This window comes from Entelurus aequoreus, linkage group LG09 (genome assembly GCF_033978785.1).
Source record: "Entelurus aequoreus isolate RoL-2023_Sb linkage group LG09, RoL_Eaeq_v1.1, whole genome shotgun sequence".
Lineage (NCBI taxonomy): Eukaryota > Metazoa > Chordata > Actinopteri > Syngnathiformes > Syngnathidae > Entelurus > Entelurus aequoreus.
The window spans coordinates 45,334,890-45,356,690 of NC_084739.1; the positions used below are offsets into that span (position 1 = coordinate 45,334,890).

At 38.6% G+C, this 21,801-nt stretch overlaps 1 protein-coding gene across 1 annotated transcript; it reads right to left on the minus strand.

Annotated features, from left to right (window-relative positions):
* Nucleotides 1-1,728: 1,728 nt before the first annotated feature.
* LOC133657471 (alpha-internexin-like) lies at nucleotides 1,729-21,395 on the minus strand. The gene is made up of 6 exons (XM_062058830.1): nucleotides 21,268-21,395; nucleotides 20,525-20,825; nucleotides 13,701-13,931; nucleotides 10,040-10,567; nucleotides 3,711-3,835; nucleotides 1,729-2,300 (listed from the first exon to the last, which is right to left on the minus strand). Exons 2-6 carry the CDS (start codon nucleotides 20,804-20,806, stop codon nucleotides 2,117-2,119), a joined length of 1,350 nt encoding a protein of 449 aa, XP_061914814.1. The 5' UTR covers nucleotides 20,807-20,825; nucleotides 21,268-21,395; the 3' UTR covers nucleotides 1,729-2,116.
* Between the last annotated feature and the right edge of the window lie 406 nt (nucleotides 21,396-21,801).

Here is a 21,801-nt window from a genome sequence, read left to right on the forward strand (position 1 = left end):
TTATCAAGACCGGTGGCCTTGTTAGGGTGGAGCGCGCTCAATTTTTTAAACACCTCATCAGCTGTGACCATTTCTAATTTGAAATCATTGTTGGATACTCCTAGCTTTCTGTAGAAGGCTTTAATGTGTTCTACACCAAAGCGACCAGAGTGGTGGGACAGCTTGTTGACAAGAGTTGCAGCTATGCTGGTGAAAAAGGCGTTAAGTCTGCTAGCTACCTCCATTTTGTCTGTAATGAGGGAGTCACCCTCCTTGATGCTGATGTTGGTGAGTCTTGTTTTAAGTTTCTGGCTGCAACCAGGAAGCTGGTTGTTGAGAATTTTCCAGAGCTCACGTGGCTTATTCGTGTTTTCCTCTATTTTGTCGTTAATGTAATTTTTTTTTAAGGATTTAGTCAGGTTGGTTGACTTATTTCTTAATTTATTGCATTGCTTTTTGAGAGTTGAAAGGAGTAATTTGAGGTTGATATTATTGGGTTGTTTATCTACTTCTGTTTTACATTTTTGGTATTCAGAGTATTTCCTGTCTCTGTCTTTTATGGCAGCTAATAGGTCCGGATTCATCCATGGTTCCGAGCGGGCTTTGATCCTGACTGTTTTCACGGGAGCCATGTCATTTAGTATCTTTAGGAACGCCGTTTTGAAGCGATCCCAAGCGACATCGACCAGGTTGCTCGCGAGCACAGGGGACCAGTCCCACTCATCTAATTTTAAATTGAAATTGTCATTGGAGTATTTTTTGAGTGATCTGGATTGGGCTGTTATGTGGCCATTGGTTTTAGGTTTAGCTATTTTACGGGTGCAGAAGGTTAGATAGTGGTCGCTAAGACCACAGATCATGACCCCACTATTTTTTATTTTAGGCCGGTCTGAAGTGAGAATGAGATCTATGGTTGATTGGGTGGAATCACACACCCTTGTGGGTAGCGCTATTAGCTGGGAAAGACCGTGGAGATTACAAAACTTGCTGAAGGATCTGAAGACAGGCGCATCTTTGCGTTGAATATCTGTGTTCAGATCCCCAGTTATAATTTTCTCCATGTTGTCTGTCCCCGCCAAGCATTCTTCCAAAGCCCCATAGAAATCGCTCTGATTAGGGGGTCTATAAACAGTCCCTATTAGTACCGGCTTAGCATTTTTAAATTTGATTTCCGCCCACACAGATTCCAGGTTATTGTGGTTAAGATCAGTGCGAGTTATGTATTTAATATCTTGGTGAATATACATACAAACGCCCCCACCGTGTTTATTCCTATCCTTTCTGATAACCGAAAAGTTTTGTATTTCTATCTCTGAATCAGAAATACTTTGATCAAATTTGGTTTCAGAGAAACACAAGATTTTTACCTTCGTGTTGAGGAACATTTCTCTGATTTGGTCGAGTTTGGCTCCAGAGAGGCTGTTCACATTAAGGTGGATGATGTGTAGTCCACTGGAACCAAAAAGAGCATCAGAGTCCGCTGTGTTGTGGTACTGACCAGAAAAATTGTTGGTTATTATTGCTGTTGCAGTTGAAGAGCAAGGAGAGAGAGGCATATTGATCTGAAACATCTATTGTGGTTTGTGCTTTTTCTCTTCCATTAATAACTCAGTTTTGACAACCACAATGGATTACTGATAATTAACAGTGGATTTATGATGCATCCTCTTATGTGCAGGTGAAGATCTTACATCTAGTGGTCTTATCCTCCCCCTTTGAGTATGTCATGTGTCACAAAGATGAGACAACTTTATTCAGCTTTGTTTATTCATCCCCCAGTTGGCGCAAAGGACTTCATAAGCGGGGAAGAAATTGATATGGTTAACGTATTTGTGTATACAGTACATATATTGACAGCCACTTCTGACAAAGGTTTCACATTTAACGTTAGAGCTGATGCTAACGCTGGATTTTAGCTCGTTAACTTTTCCACTTTTGACACATTACTTGAATACTAGCACTTATTGTAATATAGTCTTAGAAATACTTTCAGTGTGTTCGACGTCTGCACCAAAGAAGTCAATGAATCACTCATATCAAGTTCTTTGAGACCTATCTTAAGTAATTCTATGGTCACATAATTGTGATACTATTACTTATACATTATTTGTTCCCTTCACGGAGCGCGTCTTTGTCCTCAGTTGTTGGAGTTGATGTCTGCTTCATCTTTCTCCTCCTTGAGGCTTTCCTTCTTGGCTCCCTCTTTCTCTCGCTGGCTGCCCCTGGAGGAGCCGGCAGGGGCGGGTGCCTGGTAACTGTAAGTGGAAGTTCCGAAGGACATCCCTGAGTTGAAGTGAGTCTCCTCCCCTTCCAGCAGCTTCCTTTGGAGGATGAATGTAAATATATATTCAACAGTAACAAACTGTATTTGGACTAAAATTGGCCGTAGTGTGTGAATGCTTGTCTAAATTAGTCCTGCGATGAGATGGTCCAGAGTGTAATTTGTAATGTAGAGATAGGCACATTTATAAACTAATATTTACTGAATTTGCTAATTTTAAGCCTACGGCGGTGCATTAATTTCATAAAAGGCATCTCAACATTTGCTTTTTCCTTCGACAACGTCACTGATTACTGCTCATTGCAGACTTTGTGAGAGACAACATAGTAATAAAACATCTACTGTACAATGTCTGCTGTCACTGGGATGCTAACGGTTAGGATGTTGATATATTCATGTTTAAATGAAGAATGACTCATAAACCTTGAAGAAAAAAGGGAAGTGGAACCAAGCGTCTTTTCGTGTCTCCCGCCATTGCAGAGTCTAAAATTGGATGCCAAAGTTGACCCAACTTGTTGGATTACGTTCTCATTCTTCTACTACTATCAAGGTGAGACACAAGATTTACCTAAAATAAACTTTCACAAGCTCCGAGGCATGAAAGCAGCTTACCAACTGATGTCGAAATAGCACTAGCTCGTTAGCCCTCTGTGACAATGCGCCGCTATAGCTTGTCTGCATTAGCGCTTATAATAACAATATTACTAATACCTGGTTAACATTCAGGTCACAAAATATAAATGGAATATTGTTGACGATTTTTGGATGGTTACTCTTAGAGCTTTATGGATGGAATAGAGGACCTCCCATTGACTCCATTGTAAGCAGACTTATATTTGCGAGTTAGAATGTATAAAAAAAAATCTGTTTTACATGATTGTGAACAATAAGCAAAGTTCCTAAAAAAGGGGTACTCATAAGGGGTAGGGACTTGGAGAGTGTGATGGTAGGGAGCACATTTTGACAACAGTCAACCAGTTTTCTTTTCTTTTTTACTCCGGAAAGAAGGGAGGCAATTCAATACTCAGTTTTCGGTATTTGAGTGTATGTGGGAAGTCAGTCCCTTTTTATACTTTGCAGTACAGTAAAACACTTGGTCACTATAATAATTTGGCTTTAGCTTTTAGAAATCTCTTAATCAAGTAAAACTATCAGTCTCTGATTTCAGATCATAGACAATAACAACTTTGTAATTCTGTTTTGAAAATATGTGCAGAATAATAATCCATACAATGAATAACACTCTTTCTTGCTGAATGGATTTGTTTTCATTTTAGCAAAAATAATAAAAGTATGAAAAGCCTTTTATTTTTATGGTTTTCCCTTTTTACCTTACCCATCTGTTTTGGAGTAGATGTTCGTATGCAGTATTGTATCTAAGGGTTTACTGTAAAAGTGTTTGGCTAAACAAACATGCCTCATAGATTTGATTTACCATAATTAATCCCACCTGTAAGCAGCAATCTCAATGTCCAGAGCCATCTTAACGTTGAGAAGGTCTTGATATTCTCTCAGGTGCTGTGCCATCTCCCCCTTTAGGTTCCTCAGCTCTGTATCTAGTTGACCAATAGTGTCCTAGGAGAAGAGGACAAGCCAGGCATTATAAAGACAATTATTGAAACACCACTGATCCAGCTGGTACATTGACAGGGTCAGTTTTTGTACGATAAGCTTTAAGGCGTACAGACGTCCCTCGCCATGCACATCGCATATATATACATACATATATAGATATATATATGTATATACATATATAGATAGATATACAGTATATAGATACAGTATATACAGTATTTATATATCATATGATATATATATACATCATATAGAGATGTATATATCAAATATATATGATATAGATATGTTATATATACACAGGTAATGTGTAATTTTGAGTATATATATATATTTTTAATTAATTTATTTATTTGTATTATTTTTCTAACAGTAGTTTTGGCCACCAGGTGACCAAGCCAGTAGAGCATGCTGTTCAGTACCGTGACCACTGATTTGTTCAGTCTCAGGGAGCATTACTTTATTGCAGGGGTGGGCAATTAATTTTTACCGGGGCCGCATGAGCAACCCGAGCACTGCTGGAGGGCCACATCGACAATATTTCAATTAAATTTTGCTCAATATTATTTTTAATATATACCGTAAGATAAATAATAATAATAATAATAATTAATAATAATGGTAATACTTCAACATAGTGTGTGTAACAGCATTCCATGACTAATATAAATAAATTAACATTAATAATAAATGACAGTAAAATAAGCACACATATGACTGAGGAGTCATAGTGTAACTTTGTGTGGTGTTTGAGTTGTCCGACTTTTTGTGTGGCCATAAACGCACCAGTGGCTTAGTGCTATGCGTGTTGGTCACAGATGACAAGTTGGTTTTGGCCTGGTTTGTACGGCAGAAAATGACTAGTTTTTCGAGATAGTAGTGTTTTACTCATGTTTTTGGTGTGGTTATGTCCGAATATAAACAGTTTTGCTCAATAAAGTGATCGATATCATTCCTGTCCTCGAAGCATCTCGATAGACGTTACAATAATTGAACGGTGTTCAATTGAACGGTGTTGACGAACACCGTTAGGGCCGCTTGTTGTCACTGTCACTCAAAGTTGCATTGCAAAATTACACACAATAAATGTGTTTATTTTGTTTAGAATTCAGATGGGATTTGATTTGGTGCGCGGCATATATTTGCTGTGCGCAGCGGACGCTTGAGCAGTGCGCAATTGCGCAGGCACGCACCTTAGAGGGAACGTTGCTTGGCAGTCCATGTCTTGTTGAAAACACGCCATTCGTCATCAACTTTTCTCTTTTTAGCGTCTCTGGTGTAAACCGTGCATCACTTGTCGCTGCATGTGCACCTTTACTCACAGGTTACACACGGACACACGCCTATAAATAATACTTTTCAAAATAAAAGCAGCACAGTTGTATTGCACGCACGACATAGATGTTTTTTCAACTTTATTTTGTAATTTGTGATTGCAGCTGTTCACATTCACTCACAATCACGCACACGTCCACACGGAAGTAATACAAATAACGATTTTCAAAACAAAAGCAGCACCGTTGTATTGCACACTCGACATAGATACTTTTTTAAATTTATTTTGTAATTTATAATTGGCCTAACGCAGGCCGGACAGCGACGCACAAAGGATCGGATGCGGCCCGCGGGCCGCAGAATGCCCAGGTGTGCTTTATTAGATTAAAAGAGTGTAAAGATTACTAGGTGATGTTATTTGATGAATAAAGGGCTCTCATGTTGAAACATGTGTTGAGGTTGTTTATGCTCTTGCTATGAAAATATTTGATTTATGATTAATGATTATTTCGCAGACATTTGCTTACCGTGGTTCGTTGGCTCCCTGTTGGTATTCATCCCCCCTGCATTGTGCATGCATATGAGTCAAAGGAATGCGGAAATTTAATCTAAAATAAAATATTTCACGCGAGTACAATCGTTAGCCTAAATCTATATTTTTGCCATTTAAACTCTGCTTCTTCCTACTGCTTTTTGGACATGCTGTACTGAAACAACTGGAAATATGTGATGCATTACATTGTAATTGTATTGGATGCATGTTCAAAATTAACTGTATGCCCTGCGATGAGGTGGCGACTTGTCCAGGGTGTAACCCGCCTTCCGCCCGAATGCAGCTGACATAGGCTCCAGCACCCCCAAAAGGGACAAGCGGTAGAAAATGGATGGATGGAACTGAACATACAGATTTGACACTACAAACGATCAAATGTATGATATCAGGTATTTACTATTTTTGCTGGGAAACCGAAAACGCTTCCAGCAAGCCCTTGTGGCACTTGATTTTTGACATCTCAATAGGAATACATAACCCTGATAAATTGTACATTAGATCGCTTGATAGTTTGTTGTGTGAAGCATGTATATTAATTGACAAAAATAACATTATTTAGTATAACGATTGTACTGCGGTAAAAGATTATTTTAATTACATTACCGCATTCCTTGGATTTAAACACTCGTGCAGGTGCAGGGGGTGCTTGAATTCCAACAGGTAGCACGTCTCGACGGAACCCTGCAGTCAATTAACCACGATAAACAAGGGACCGTACTTAATTTGAGCCTCCCTAAAAAAGCCATGGAAAAGAAGATGGCCTGATTTAGCAACAGTCCCGGTTAATCTAGTAAACACGTAGGATCAATTTACTAAGAACTTTCTCTGTCTAAGCTAAAGTGACTTTCACACTAAAGCCACACTTTTTTTGGGCCTGGCCGTGTTGACCTGAAGTCTGTATAACTATTCTGCATTAACGGAAGACGATTAGGAAACTGGGACACAGTAGTCTACAAACATTATGAAGAAAAATAAGTTAAAGGTCATGTTAGACACAAGATCTTGGACTTAGTGTTGAAACCGTTTTCATGAAATGAGCTACAAGTTACAAAACCGGATTAAAATACAGAAATGGACGCAATAGGTTGAGTGTAAATCAGCAGAGGAATTAGTTAACGTCCTAACAATTACCATCATTTTGTCATACTTTGCATACAGTATATCATTAAGAGAGCGGTTATGAGCCTTAGCATGTCCCTAGTTCATTGCTGAATGGGCATCTTTTAGCTACTAGATACACAGAATTATAATAATACTGCCAGGAGAAATCAGCAATGCATTGATTGTGTATGTATTACTTATTGCAAAACAAGACCAATTTCACAAACATGTTAAAATCCCAAATAATTCAAAATAGAGTCAATCCATAGGGTTTTCTTTCTCTTCAACCTGTCCTTGACACAGAAAAGTTGAGACAAGCCAACAGGATGCGGTTAGTTAATAGATTTACTGAAGCTGTGACATCATTGAGGACTTTGACCCCGTCTAATCCCATTACTGGACAGAGTTCCCACTATTGCTATCACCACGTATTCTACTCAAGTGATGTCTTTCAAATACATTTTCACTCAATTTCCGGTTAGGTTGCATTGTGTTCTCAGGTCTCTATAAATAAACCGCAGTATACAGCCATAATTCAGGCCTCAAATTTTAACTTTTTAAGATCAAGGCAAGTGTTGCCTTAAAGGAGGGCTCATATTTTAGGGCACCGAGGCAAGTTGGAAAGGCACCAAGGCAAACATTTTCTTTTGAGGCAGGAGCTCCAAAGCATGCATATACAGTATATAAGAATTTTGAAAGATGGCACCTGATGGCCATGAGGCAGAACTGCACTTTTTGTCCATATAGATAAAAATAGTGTTCATGTATGAGATCTAGGGCTTCCAATTATGGCCAAAGTAATAATTAAGATTATTGTTATCAATATTGAAATCATGATTACTGATGGTTAGGTAAAGCAGTGTTGGGGTGTGAACGTAATACCATAATGTCATTTGTAATGTGTAATAAAAAGGCTATAGATAAATGTTATCCATATATCTAAAGACACATTTGTTTTTTTTTATTCATTAATAATATCAACTTGTCAGCTTTTTGTCATTACATGATTCCTTTATCTCTATTTTTACATTTTAATAAAAGGATGTATGTATATTTTTTTAAGTTATGCACATATACATGTGCATAACTTAAAAAAATAATGTAGATGCTGTATCAGGACAGATCCATTATGCGTTTGAGCAGAAATATGTTGTATAGGAATTAACTATACACAAACATTAACAAAATGCTGTGTCACATGAATGATTTTTGAAGTAATACCTTTGTGACGTGAAAAAAACAATATAAAAAACATGGCGTTTAAAAAGTCAAGGGGGGGTCACGGCATGTTCTTGCCACGATTCTGGTAAATCATTTAAGGCATCACGGCAAGTGATAAGGGCGGTCGCAGCACATGCCGCGGTTAAATCCGAGCCCTGATAATTCCTAGGGGTTAGGGCTGTCTTCAAAATAGTCATCGATTCGATTCGTAGCAGTCTGATTCGACTATCAACCTCAAACTTAATTTGCCTGATATTAAATCTCTACCCTCCCCCCAGTGGGAGGAAGGCAAATTAATACATGCTGGGGTCCCCGTGTCAAGCAGGTGTGTTGGGAGATCAAATTGATTGCATTCTTGGTGTTGTCTTTAAGTATTAGTAAAGTACTCATGTACAGACAAATACTGTAGTTTTTAGAGGAGTGAGGTAATTCTTATCTGCTCACAATTTTGTAGAGAGAAATTGCTTAGTTCTGCTTCCTAGTGTGACGTCTTGGAAACAACTGGCTGTATTTTGGACCACTACATCTCTTACTGTATACTTATTTGTCTGTACACAATAATATTTTACTAATGTTGGGAGAATGTTTCTACGTGGGGGGGGATGTAATTATGGCTTGTCAAGGCGCGCTGCTGTCAGACACGGAGCTCGGTGTGCCTCTTGCCGGCTGAACCTCGCGGGCAGCTTGCTTACAAAATATGTTGTGAGAATCTGAATCGAGAATCTTGTTGAATAAAGAATCGATTTGTCAACTAAGAATCTGAATGGAATTGTGAGTTGTAAGATTCACATCATTACTACCTCACCATAGAGGGTATTTTTAAATACTGTAACTATATACTCTCAGAACTAGGGCTACAGCTATTGATTATTTTAGTAATCGAGTAATATATTGATTATTTTTTTTCAATTATTCGGCTCAAACACGTTGGAGCCTCAATTACTATTTTAAACAAAATAGTTTAAATATTTTTCCACCTGTTAGTTTAATTATTTATTTATTTTTTCAAAATAAATGTACATCAACATGGAAATTACACTTTTAAACATGTGCTTTAATACTTCAAAACATTTTTTTTTAAAGAACAAGCATTTACACACGCCCGCTCTCATGTGAGCTCTATTGCAGCGGCTGTCAATTTGTATTAGACACACTCTAAAACGATTAAAGCAACACCATATAAACCAGAGCTTTTTTCTATACGATTAATCCTTGATGAATCAGATGCAAATGGTGACAGGTCTTTTTTTTTTTTTTAGCACAACTTCAAATGTTAGTAATAAAAATGGAAGTATTTGTAAACACTTAAACATTTGTTAACAACTCACTGTTTGGAAACAGCAACATTTTCCATACTGGTGTTCCTCAAACTTTGTGTGTGTGTAAGAAATAGCTTTAATCAATAAAAATCTTTAGGCAATCCTCGTCTTACATTTTGTTGTTACGCACTTTATTATTGTACAAAACGTTAGATAATTAGTTATAGATGTGCGTCGTTACACCAAGGAGGGACAGACATTACTTTTGTTTATTTTTCAACTTGAACCTTCAGTATGTCCCACAAGCATAAGGCAGCATATTATGATGGCAGTGCATCAAAAAAAATATTTTTGAAAAGTTAGACATTGAAAAATGCCCTGAAAGTGGACAAATACCGACCAACATTGGCTGCACACCAATGACGTGACCATCATGAAGGATAGAGATGGCATCTTTAAACATGTGATTAAGCAGCGTACTGGTCTCATTATTAGACTTCCACCTCCCAGTGCAATGCCCCTTCAAGTGTCCAAGACAACAATACATTGTATTCAAACTTCATTACTGTATTGTATGTGTCGTCCATGTGTCGTGCCAATGACTTTGGTGTTTGTCTTTAAGTATAATTTGGGTATACATTGACTCAGCGTTGCCATGACAATAATTTGGTAGGGCTTTTTTAATTTTTTTATTTATTTATTTTTTTACACACTCTGCCCTGATTTGACCACCTTTGATAGTTTATTATCAAAGATAGTACTTTTATAGTAATGTCAAGATATATCATTCCATACCTGCATTGTTGTGACTTCACCATTGTGAGCATCCTCCATCTCTGCGGTCTGCCTCTCCAGTGACTCATTGGCTCCCCTCAGGGTCTCGATCTCGAGGGTCTTGGCCTGCAGTTGTCTCCTGAACTCATTCATCTCCTCCCTGCTGGCCCGCATGGCCTCGCTGCTCCGAGTGGCCTGTTCACTGAGACTGGCGAACTTGGACTTGTACCACTCCTCTGCTGACTGCAGGTTCTTGGAGGCGATGCACTCATACTGGTTGCGGATCTCTTTCAGGGCCGATGTGAGGTCCGGTTTGGCGAGTTCCAGTTCCACCGAGACCTGCTGCGCCTCCATTAAGCTGCTGAGCTCCTGGATTTCCTCATCGTGGACTTTGTTCAGGAAGGAGATTTCCTCCATCAGTGATTCGACTCGACGCTCCAGATCCAGACGAACAGCCACGGCGTCATCCACGTCTTTCCTGAAGGACCTCAAGGTTTTTTCTGTCTCCTCCCGCACTCTAAACTCCTCCTCATACTTTGCATTAAGTTTCTAACATGTTGGCAGGTACACATGAGGGGAAGAGAGAGAGAAAAGTTGAAAGAAAGTTTTTTTTCCCACCCTCAAAACGTCAACATCTGAGCTTGTTGCTATGCAGAGTTGGTAGCACAAAAAGCCACATGAGCTTTGAATGGCAAAGTAGAGAAACTACAGGAAATCAGACAAAATAAACACTTAATTTCTCAACTTAGTCACTTACAACTTGTATTTAATAAAATGTTTGGGCAATGGTGGTATTAGATATGGGCCACAATTGTCCTGGGCGACGGTCAATAAGTGGTGCCGAAAGGAATCTGGGAAAAAAATAAGTTAAACACTTACGCTATTCATAAATCAGGTCAGGATGTGCGTGTTGGATGGCCCCTTCTACAGGCGGGATACTGGCGCCGCCCCCATTCTCCTCTTTCGAAGTGGTACCGTACAGTGGTTCCACCAACTTATGAGTATTTTGAGATGCAAGCGGTCTTTCAGCTTTTTGTTATGCTTCAAGTTGCATCAATTTGATACAAGCCTCCCTGCCACTAGATGGCGTAATGAATGCCACAGTGAACCCTGGAAGATCCGCCCAAAATCATTCATTCATTCTTGTTGGCATTAGCTTATAACAAGAGATTGCAATAAGTTTGTATTCCAACTATTCCACAACTTCATAAATTCGCTAACGTCCTCTGTTGGTGGTGCTGAGGCTCGGCTTCCTGCGCACACCTGAGGCAGCGCCAGGTGTCCAGCAGCTCTGTATCTTCGCTGCACTTCAAACCGGCTGTGTATCCAGTCTCACTGCTGCCCAGCCTAGTGTGGTATTAACCCTCCCAACAAATTGCCTAAAAAGTGGCCGCTCTGATAGTGAAAGATAATCTAACTCGGAATATCCGCTTTTTACTACCATTACTGGCTGCTATCTCAACCTTGCTGATCAGCCCTCCTTCTGTAGCCTGGCTCATTGACCATGTTGGATCTAATAAGACGACTAGAGACAAATCAGAACAGACCAAAAAAAATTTGAAGTCCTCTTCAGTCTGCTGGAAGAGGTAAATGCTTTATATTATTGTTACACTATTTCATAAAACTACTGCAGTTGTAGTACATTTTATTACTAGTCTGTTTTCTATCCAAAAATGTTATTTCTTTTTATAAGACATGTTAAAAGATACACAGATTAATTTCGATGAATAGCGCTGATTTGATATACGAGTGTTTTGAGTTACGAGCTCAGTCGTGAAACTGATTGAGCTCATAAGTTGAGGTATACTGTAGTATGGGCTTCGGGACTTAGGCTAATTAGAAGCTAATAAAGTCAATTAAAACAAATATAGCTAAATAATCAAACAAATGTTATCCTTAATATTGTACAATATTCAATATATCGTAGACCAAGCATCTCAAACGTGTTATATCGCAATGAAAATATGATTTTTTCCCCCACATTTACAACACCTCTTGGGGTCTACATAACATGTTATGTTGTTTTTTTGGTGAGCATTTTGCATAGATTATGTTTTACAGACCATCTTTGAGCCGCTTTCTGACCGTCTCTTCCGGATACACCGTTTTTTGTCTTAAATTATGTGCCGAAGCCTTCCTCCAGGCCAAGCCCCCTTCGACTGCGTCTCCACCCTCTCAGCCATGTTGTTCTTTAGAGCTTACCGACCGATATAAGTTAGAACTATACGCTACTTCTATTTTTATTTTTTTAGAAATGGCAACAACAGAAGATAGACGTACGAGCCAGTCTACCCCGCAACAAGAGGATTGACAAAAATAAGTAACTTATTGACTACAACTGAATACAAAAGGCGGACTTGTGCAAAGCTATTCAGGTAAACCTGTACATAAATGGAAATATCCCAGAGGTAACTAAGGGAAAAAAAACGTTACTAAAGTCTCGAAATCCAAACAGCTGGTTTGATTTCACATTTTCAGGACTTATGGGGATCCCAAATACACAAAAACAGGTATCAACAGGTAAGAATAGTTGGTTTTGTATTCTAGGACCCCATAAATAAAAATAGGCAAATAGTGAGTCAATATGAGTGTTTAGCAATGTTGCCAAATCCTCAGTAAGGAAAGTAGGTATTGGCAGTCATAAAAGTTGCTAGATGATGTCATCGTTTTATTTGCATAATTGATTGTGACAGACTGTAGGAGAAAGGCATAACATCATGAGAGATAAAAAGTGAGCTAAAACATGAAAAGTATGATTACAACTGTAAATTAACTTTCTTCTGTTGATTCTTAGTTTGTTTTCTTAAAATTGTAAAAAAAAAATTGGTCTGCATTGTTAAGAGTATCAAATTTGATCAAAAGACTAGAACTATTGACTGACTCATTAACATGAATAAAGATTGGGTTGTTGCAGTGATATATTTTGAGCTTGACATTTGCAGTACAGACACAGAGGGGTGTGGGTCTCCTCTCTGCTCTGACTGCAGCTGGAACTGCTGCGTGAGGCTACTGTCAACCTGACCGCCTGTGAGGAATGGCTCACGGCACCACCCACTCCTCATTAAGGACATTAACTGCAGAGTGATAAGTGCTTTCAAGTCTCCAAAACATCTGAAAAAAATCGCTAAAATTGTCAGTAGTCGCATTTGAGGGGAAAAAAGTCGCAAAGAGGAGTCGGGAAATTGCAGGAAATTAGCAAGAAAGTCGCCAGGTTGGTAACACTGCTGTTTAGACTTGAGTGCTTGTTAGTTGAGGTGACAGTGGGGCGTGTTTACTTGTCAAAGCAGGGAAAAGATGATTTAGGAATACAAGGAGGAATGGTCCGAAGATAAAAAGGTATAGGGCTGTGTCATTACTTTGCATACAGTATATGCCATTGTATGGAATGTATGTGATCAAAAAAGCTAACGTTAGCCTACATGCTAGCTAATGCATATAACCAGTAGGGGACTCTGGCATGTGCATGTTTCTGTGTCTCATCAAAGGGCTGTCTTTGAATCTAATGTAACTTGTACAGAAATTATTCCATCTAATCTAATAAAATAAACAGTTATGTAACAATCGATGGTGGAGGAGGTAACATTATAAATATATTTATTTTCATATTTTCTTGTTGAGTGTGGCCTTTAATAAACCTGATATAATTTGATGTCATTGACAGTCATGGTCGGGTTTTTTGTACCTGCAGCTCTTCTTCCATGTTGTTCCTCTCGATTAGGATGTGGCTGTTATCCCTGTTCAGTTCCTCCAACTGGGACCGCATGTCCCTCATCTCCTGCTGATAGAGGCGAGCCACGCGTGACGGCTCGCTCTGCCTCTGCCGCAGCGTCACCAGCTCAGCCTCCAGGATTTTATTCTGCTGTTCCAAGTGTCTGACTTTATCAATAAACATGGCGAAGCGATCATTCAGACCCTGTGTAACAGTAGAGATACTTGGTTACCCTGAATTCTAATAACTGTTTTTATACTGCACACCTTCAACCCGTCCTCATGTATGTCCTGTCATCTCTTTCTTATTGTTGTTGTTGAACTGGGGATGTCCATCTCAACTGCACATTTAAGTTCAATTTGACTCTTTATAAACCATTCATACAGCCTGCATTATTTGGCTTAAACCATAATACTGTATGTGTAAAGAAATGTTTGCAACACTCCGAGATATTTAAAAGGCTTCCTTTTTTGTTGATCTATCCAACATTTAACTAATGGTCAGAAATTCAAGATTAGAAAACTGCAATAACATTGCACTTGAATTCTTAGTGGCGCGTATGCACCTTTTAAAAACAGGCAGCGACCCAAATTGTACACAGTGAAATATTTCAAGAATGTATTTGTCAATCATTTTTGGTGATTGATTATAATTTACAGCATTAAAAAAAATCTAAGGATGTTTCAATCAGGGTTTTATGCTGCCGATTCCAATCATCTGTGAGCGAGATTAGCCAATACCGATCACATGTATTGTAAATTTTTCAATGTATTTATGGTGAGTGCTATTGACAATTTAACAATATCAACACAATAAAGTCCTTTTTTTCTTTTATTACATACAATTTTTTGATCAAAACAGTCAAGAGTACAAAATAACTTAGCAGAAGCAAAAACTACTACTATGGACTTCTTATCTAAATTCTTTGGGTTTTGCCCCCAAAGTCCTCCTGTGTCCAAGGAATTATTCTGAGTTTGCAAACAAAAAAAAGATTTTGTGAAAATAAAATAATCCCTCTAGTATCGATCATATACTGATACCACCCTGTATCAACACCATCAATTCATGGATTTAACAGCCTCTCTCTAGACACTAATGAATCTACTTGTTAATAGCTGCTCACATTCTGCTGCAATGCGGTTCCATCGACATTTTTTAAACTTTACCAAGTACTTACTGTATTTCTTCTTTTTTTTTTTTTTTTTTTAAAGCTGGTTAGCTTAGCTATTAGCATGCCTGCTCCAGGCTTACTCTTGGTGTGTAACATGTTTAGCCTTGGCCTCCAGTGTTAATGACACTTAACAATGATACTTAAGATACTACGAAATGCAGTCTATTTGCTGGAATGTAGGTGATTATTATTAAATAAATTACATAACCAAATTATTAATTGTAATTGTATAGCCAGCAGCAACAACATATGCATGTTTGTTTATGTCATTGTTGAGGAAGAATATGTTGCAGTTTGCGTGCTAACTTCTCTTATCATATCGAAGGTGTAACCACTGTGACACATTGGCACGGCTTCCGAGGGCAATAAAATATGAACCAAGTGTATAACCACTTGGCGGCCAACACAGGTTCGACGCCAAACTTAATCTACTCCAGCACCAAAGTTTGCTGCAGTGGGAACGGTATGACAAATAAAGCTCATTGAATCCTTGAAAAGGTTATATGAGCAACAGCTCCACACTGTTTAAGGAGATGCATGATTAGTTGCTAGCCTTTCAGCCGGGGGACGCAAAATTAATTGCTTGTATTCCGACATGTGAGTTCTTCCCCGAAGTGAAAAACAGCGATTGTCAACGGAGCCAAGATGGCTGTTGCGCTGCACGCAAACTGAGTACACAAGGGTCCTAGATCTTCCTGCAAAAAGCAGATACGAGAAAAATATCGAACTATGCAATGGGATAGGTGGGTTGCAATCATGTGACCTAGAGGCACCTCCGGGTTCTTCCAGGTTTCAGGTGATGGTCTAAGCCCCATTAGGCTCCTGTTTATTTACCTGCATCAGTGCAGATTTAGGCATATTTTGAAAAGTTTAGAGGCAAATATAAAAGTGATCATGACATTTTTTTATAAATGGGATGCAGTGAATTTTTACATTCAAGAAAAATATTTTTTAAAAGATTTAAACCATTTATCATCTGAGGGGTCCACAAATTAAACATGGATCCGTGAAAGACAATGTTGGACCTATTTGTGCATTGCTAAGTATCGTTAATTGACATTGACATAACTGCCATGATGTGAATGTGACACTAATGAGAAAAATGAAAAAAAAAAATTTGCAGTTTATTTCCTGCTACAAATATTAGTCTTATCTACAATTCATGTCTGCAGTTTTTGTTTTATGAAGTTCATATTTTGTCTCATTATTTAGCTATATATTTCCCTGTTGTTCAGCATGAATCTTTGCTAGCGACATCAAGATTCAGTATATGCTGTTGAGCCTATATACCAGAGATTTATTCATCTAGTTTATTATTACTATTAAGGATAGTTTCTTGATGCTAACAAACATCACCAAAGACGCTATAATGTTGTCATCCGTGTCGAAAAACCTGCACAACAACAACTACTACTAAGCTTTCAGTTTCTGTCATAAAATCGAGAAAGAAAATACTGTTGGCAGGACCAACAATCACAGTATTTATTTTGAGTACTTAACATGACGTTAGTTTATTTGCACAAGCAGGTCTTGGCAGTAATATTTAGGCATAGCAACCACAAAAGAACACAAAGTAATGCGATCTCTCGTCCTTTCTTCACATCTATTTCTGCTCTCAAACACTACTAATATAGAGGATAAACTGGATTGCATCACAGAAAGTTTCTTAAACAAATGTTTAAACAAAACATTTTACAAAATAATCGCTGCAGACAAGAGCATGATCCGATTGTAGTCCATAAAATGATGAAAGTTATATTTTTAAGAGCAATTTCCTTTGACGCACTTTTGTTTTTTCCCTGACTTTATTACCTTTAAGAACGACTTCTTTCGGGACTATGAAAGCTTTCGCTCTATTTAGATGACTGGAACACCCAAGAACAGAACAGCAATACAGCATTTTCTGCTCAAACTCTACACTCACTTGTTTTAATCTGCTACGCTCAAGCTGCTTGACCATCATGTGGATTAGGCCTCGAAGAAGACAAACGAATATGACGTCTTATGCAACCCTCCTATAGATCCTTATACTTGATCAAAAAAAAGATTTGTTGAGTGATATGAAGGATTATCCATCGGTCGCTTTCAGACACGTCAAACTATTGTGTGCTCCAGACGCCATTCTACACGACAAAACAGATGAAAATTTGGAAAAGCATGGAGGTCTACAACTTCTTTGTGTGTGGCTGCGTCAAGGAATTTGGTATCAAGACTCCCGGATAAATATGCATCGTTTTTGCTCGGGTAAGATTGCGTTTCATGATTTAACTTCACATCTACAGCAATGTTTGTTGCATGCGCCATTTACGAGTATGCATCTTTTCCTTCGTCTTTTTCAGAATTTAACAATAGATGTCAACATTGTGTGTGTGTTGAAAGATTAACTTATGATTGTTGCCTTTGGTAAAAGCTTAATTATTTTAGGTTTTTCTCACATTTACTTTCTTTAATTTAGAGTCGCCCAGTTGGTGCTTTACGAAACACTCGTAGCAAAAATATGTTTTAAGAAATACATATAATATCAAGATATTACTTAAATGGGAATTACTAAACGTCAAAAGTATATCAAACAAACCTTTAACAAAAGGGACTGACCGTAAACTCATTTATTCTTCTACTACTCCCTTGGACTGGAGTGGGTACCACTTTTCTCGTTGTCGTTTCGTAAAATCTTGCACTCTTCCGCCCTTCTTGATTACCTCTCGAAGAAGTCTGAAGAAACGTTTATTGTTTTCGCGTTTTGAACGGTTCGTACAACCGAAAACAACGCAAGCATAGACCATTTTTCTTCGAGAAAGGCTAAATAGCGCCCAGTGCCCATTGAGAACGGACACTGCTTGACCACCACACATATTCTATGACGTCATACGCAACCCAAAAATACAATCTCAGCCAGAGGTGAAACGTGTTTGTGATTGGCATTGGCAAATGCGATCACATACTGAACGAAAATTGGTTGAATAAAAAAAATTATAAATTCAGTGACAATTTTACAATCATCAAAACGTTCAATATTGTAAGCTACTGGTTTACGCTATAATCAACAAACTAGGCACTTCCTGAAGCTTTAATTGGCCTCTTTGTCCTAATTGAACACAAAACCATGTTTTTTTTCCTTATTAATGCACACATTAAAATGCTGATGTGCATTTATTGTTTTATCTCCTCTCTGAGCTGCCACCTTACAGTGTAATGCGGACGCTGTATCGATCCGTTGTGGTGAAGAAGGAGCTGAGCCGGAAGGCAAAGCTCTCAATTTACCGGTCGATCTACGTTCCCATCCTCGCCTATGGTCATGAGCTTTGGGTTATGACCGAAACGACAAGATCACGGGTACAAGCGGCCGAAATGAGTTTCCTCCGCCGGGTGGCGGGGCTCTCCCTTAGAGATAGGGTGAGAAGCTCTGCCATCCGGGAGGAGCTCAAAGTAAAGCCGCTGCTCCTCCACATCGAGAAGAGCCAGATGAGGTGGTTCGGGCATCTGGTCAGGATGCCACCCAAACGCCTCCCTAGGGAGGTGTTTAGGGCACATCCGACCGGTAGGAGGCCACGGGGAAGACCCAGGACACGTTGGGAAGACTATGTCTCCCGGCTGGCCTGGGAACGCCTCGGGATCCGCTGGACGAAGTGGCTGGGGAGAGGGAAGTCTGGGCTTCCCTGCTTAGGCTGCTGACTCCGCGACCCGACCTCGGATAAGCGGAAGAAGATGGATGTATGGATGGATGTGCATTTATTGGAAATTAAAAAAAAAATCGGTTTATTTGAACTTTTCCCCCTAAATTACGCATCGAGTCTACAAAGTGTGTTTTATTCGATAACTAAATTAATTGAACAAACGAATCAATAGATTATTTGACTACTAAAATAATCGATACTCTCAGTTTTATAAAAGTTAATAAGGCTGAGCCGTTTTGTGGCACACTGCCCACTTTTAGTATGTGTTCTAGTATACTGGGATTAGTCCATCACAGTTCATTAAAGGCTCAACTGGCCTCCTGTAGATCTGCATTAAAAAAAGTTTTGCGCTTCTAAAAAAAAACAGAAAAGAGCAAATCGAATTAATGTAGTTTGTTGAGCATTTGCTTTGGATTAAAGCGTTACAACACTCTTGGCTGTGAAGATGAAGCATTTGCAGTTGGTCATAACCTTTCGCAAGCTATAATAAGATGCTGCAGCTGAGATTGTCCCCGCGACCACGAAAGGGACAAGCGGTAGAAAATGGATGGATGGATGGATGTTTCAATTTGTTAATTGATGTGATTGCAGTAGTGCATCACAGTTGAACAGTTTATATTTTGATTATTATCAAAAATAATACATGTAATAAATACCTTTCTGTAGTCATTATTATACTTTGGGATTATTTGTTGTTTAGTTTAGTGTTTCTCAAACTTTGTCATGAGTTTTTTTTAAATCAATAAATATACACTGCAAAAAGTCAGTGTTCAAAAACAATAAAAAAATAAAAAAAATAGGGGTATTTTATTTGAACTAAGCAAAATTATCTGCCATTAGAACAAGAAAATGTGGCTTGTCAAGACTTTCCAAAACAAGTAAAATTAGCTAACCTCAATTAACCCAAAAATACCTTAAAATAAGAATATTCTCACTAATAACAAGTGCACTTTTCTTGGTAGGAAAAAAAAAGAGACCTTTTTGCTCAATATGTTGAAAAATATTCTTAAGTTAAGTAAACGCTAGTGCCATTATCTTGACATAATGATATGCGCTCGGCATTACATTTCTTGAAACCAGCAAACTTATAGTAAAAACTAATTTATTGTTCTTAATGGAAAGGCAACAAGGCAACCGCTTGTTACTCTTGGGGTTTCCTAGCTGCTCAGGCAAATCATATTGTCTAAAAATGCATTTTTCCATCGATAACATGATATCATCGCGCCAAGTGCGTGCTCTTTCAGTCAATTAGTGCACATATATACAGCCCGGCCCCTGGCCAAACATTTTTTAATTGTAATTTTGAGGAATTTATCTGAATGTGCATGAACTCTTTCTGTTCAAAATTGTTTGAAATGTTAAATGTTTAAATATTAACTGTCAGTTTACTGTACTGTGCCAATTGCACTACTATATGAGTACGTATTTTCTATTGTTTAATTGAAAATAAAACAGCAAAGTCAGTTTGGCTGTCATCTGTTTTAATTATGAGACACAATGTGTCAAAACCATGATTTTTTTTTCATGCTTGAAATAAGAAATTATTACTTTAAAAAAGTAGTTTTATACTTGTGAGTGTTGATGACACAGCTTTGCAACAGTTGATATTCTAGTTTCAAGCATGTTTTACTCAATATAGGTGATCAAATCTCAGCAACAAGCTGTAATATCTTACTGAGATCATTTAGGACCAAAACGCTTAAAACAAGTAAAATACTCTAACATAAAATCTGCTCAGTGAGAAGAATGATCTTATCAGACAGAAAATAATTTGAGATATTTAATCTTACTTAGATTTCAGTTTTTGCAGTGTACTGGTTTACCCACTGCATATTATTTGGTATCAATGGAAGTTGTCAACTCCTCTACCAGCTGCATCACTTCCACTGATCTTCTTTTTGTTGTTTAGTTATTGAGTAAAATACAGTTAAATGTTGTATGACGTCACATACCTGCAGCTGCTCCTTCTCGTTGGTTCTGATGAGTTTCAGTTCGTTGTTGACTACTGAGGTGTGGCTCAGGTCAAGGGAGTCCGAGGCCCCAAGAGAGAAGGAGGTCTGGGGGTGGACCATCCTTCGGTACATACCCACCGAGGAGCTACTGCTCCGGGACACCGCCATGGACCTGAGCCCCGCCGAAGCCCGAGGCACGGCGCTGCTCATGCGGGAGGAAGAGGCGGAGAACCTGCTGGAATCCCCAAACACCTTCCGGTAGGAGGAAGAATTGTAGCTCATGTCTGCCGCCGAGTCTCAGCTGAAAGTGAGGCGCTTATTAACAGATTTAGCAGCTTAAAGGCAACAGGTGGACCAAACCATTTTACACACAGACATCCAATTCTTAAAAAAAAACCCCAGTCAAATAAGAGTAGCCTAAAGTTTTGAAAGGTGACGTTTTAAATAATGACAATTTATAATACACACATCGCATGCAAAAACTAGCAACAAGCTGGTAAATGTGTAAGTGTTAATACCACAATGGAACTGTCCACTTCTCCTCTACGCAAACATTCACAAGGTGGGCGATACTGAAAATAAACGGTTACCAAGAAAATAGTATAGTATTTGCAAAACTGGCAAGTTTTACTTGAAACCTACTCAGTGGCCTAGTGGTTAGAGTGTCCGCCCTGAGATCGGTAGGTTGTGAGTTTAAACTCCGGCCGAGTCATACCAAAGACTATAAAAATGGGACCCATTACCTCCCTGCTTGAGCACTCAGCATCAAGGGTTGGAATTGGGGGATTAATCACAAAAATGATTCCTAGTGTGGTGGCTGTGGCCACCGCTGCTGCTCACTGCTCCCTCACGTCCCAGGGGGTGAACAAGGGAATGGGTCAAATGCAGAGGACACATTTCACCACACCGAATGTGTGTGTGACAATCAGTGGTACTTTAACTTTAACTTAAAATGTTTAAAAACTTTTCTGAGTACTCCGGACTAATATATTACAAGTTGTCAACCGTTATTCTTTAATGTGTATTTATTTCCTATGAAGGACACTAATGTTATGGAATAATATCCACACATTAGGTCTTCAACAGGGGATCAGCAGAGGAACTTTATGGGGGATGATGAACTGTTTAGTTGATTACAGTTAAGAAAAACAACAATAATTTATCTATTCCCCATGCATCCCTTTTACAAATTTGAATGTATTCAAATTAGTGTTGTCCCGAAAGCAAAATTATTTTGATACTTTTCAGTACTTTTTGATACTTTTCTAAATAAAGGG

Bases quoted from the DNA above. Each gene is read 5' to 3' on its own strand.
- LOC133657471 (XM_062058830.1), bottom strand. From the start codon at position 20,806: ATGAGCTACAATTCTTCCTCCTACCGGAAGGTGTTTGGGGATTCCAGC. The intron at 13,932-20,524 runs GTATGTGACGTC...ACTGTTACACAG, and splicing joins ACGAGAAGGAGCAGCTGCAG to GGTCTGAATGATCGCTTCGC. The intron at 10,568-13,700 runs GTACAAAAAACC...CCAACATGTTAG, and splicing joins ACATGGAAGAAGAGCTGCAG to AAACTTAATGCAAAGTATGA.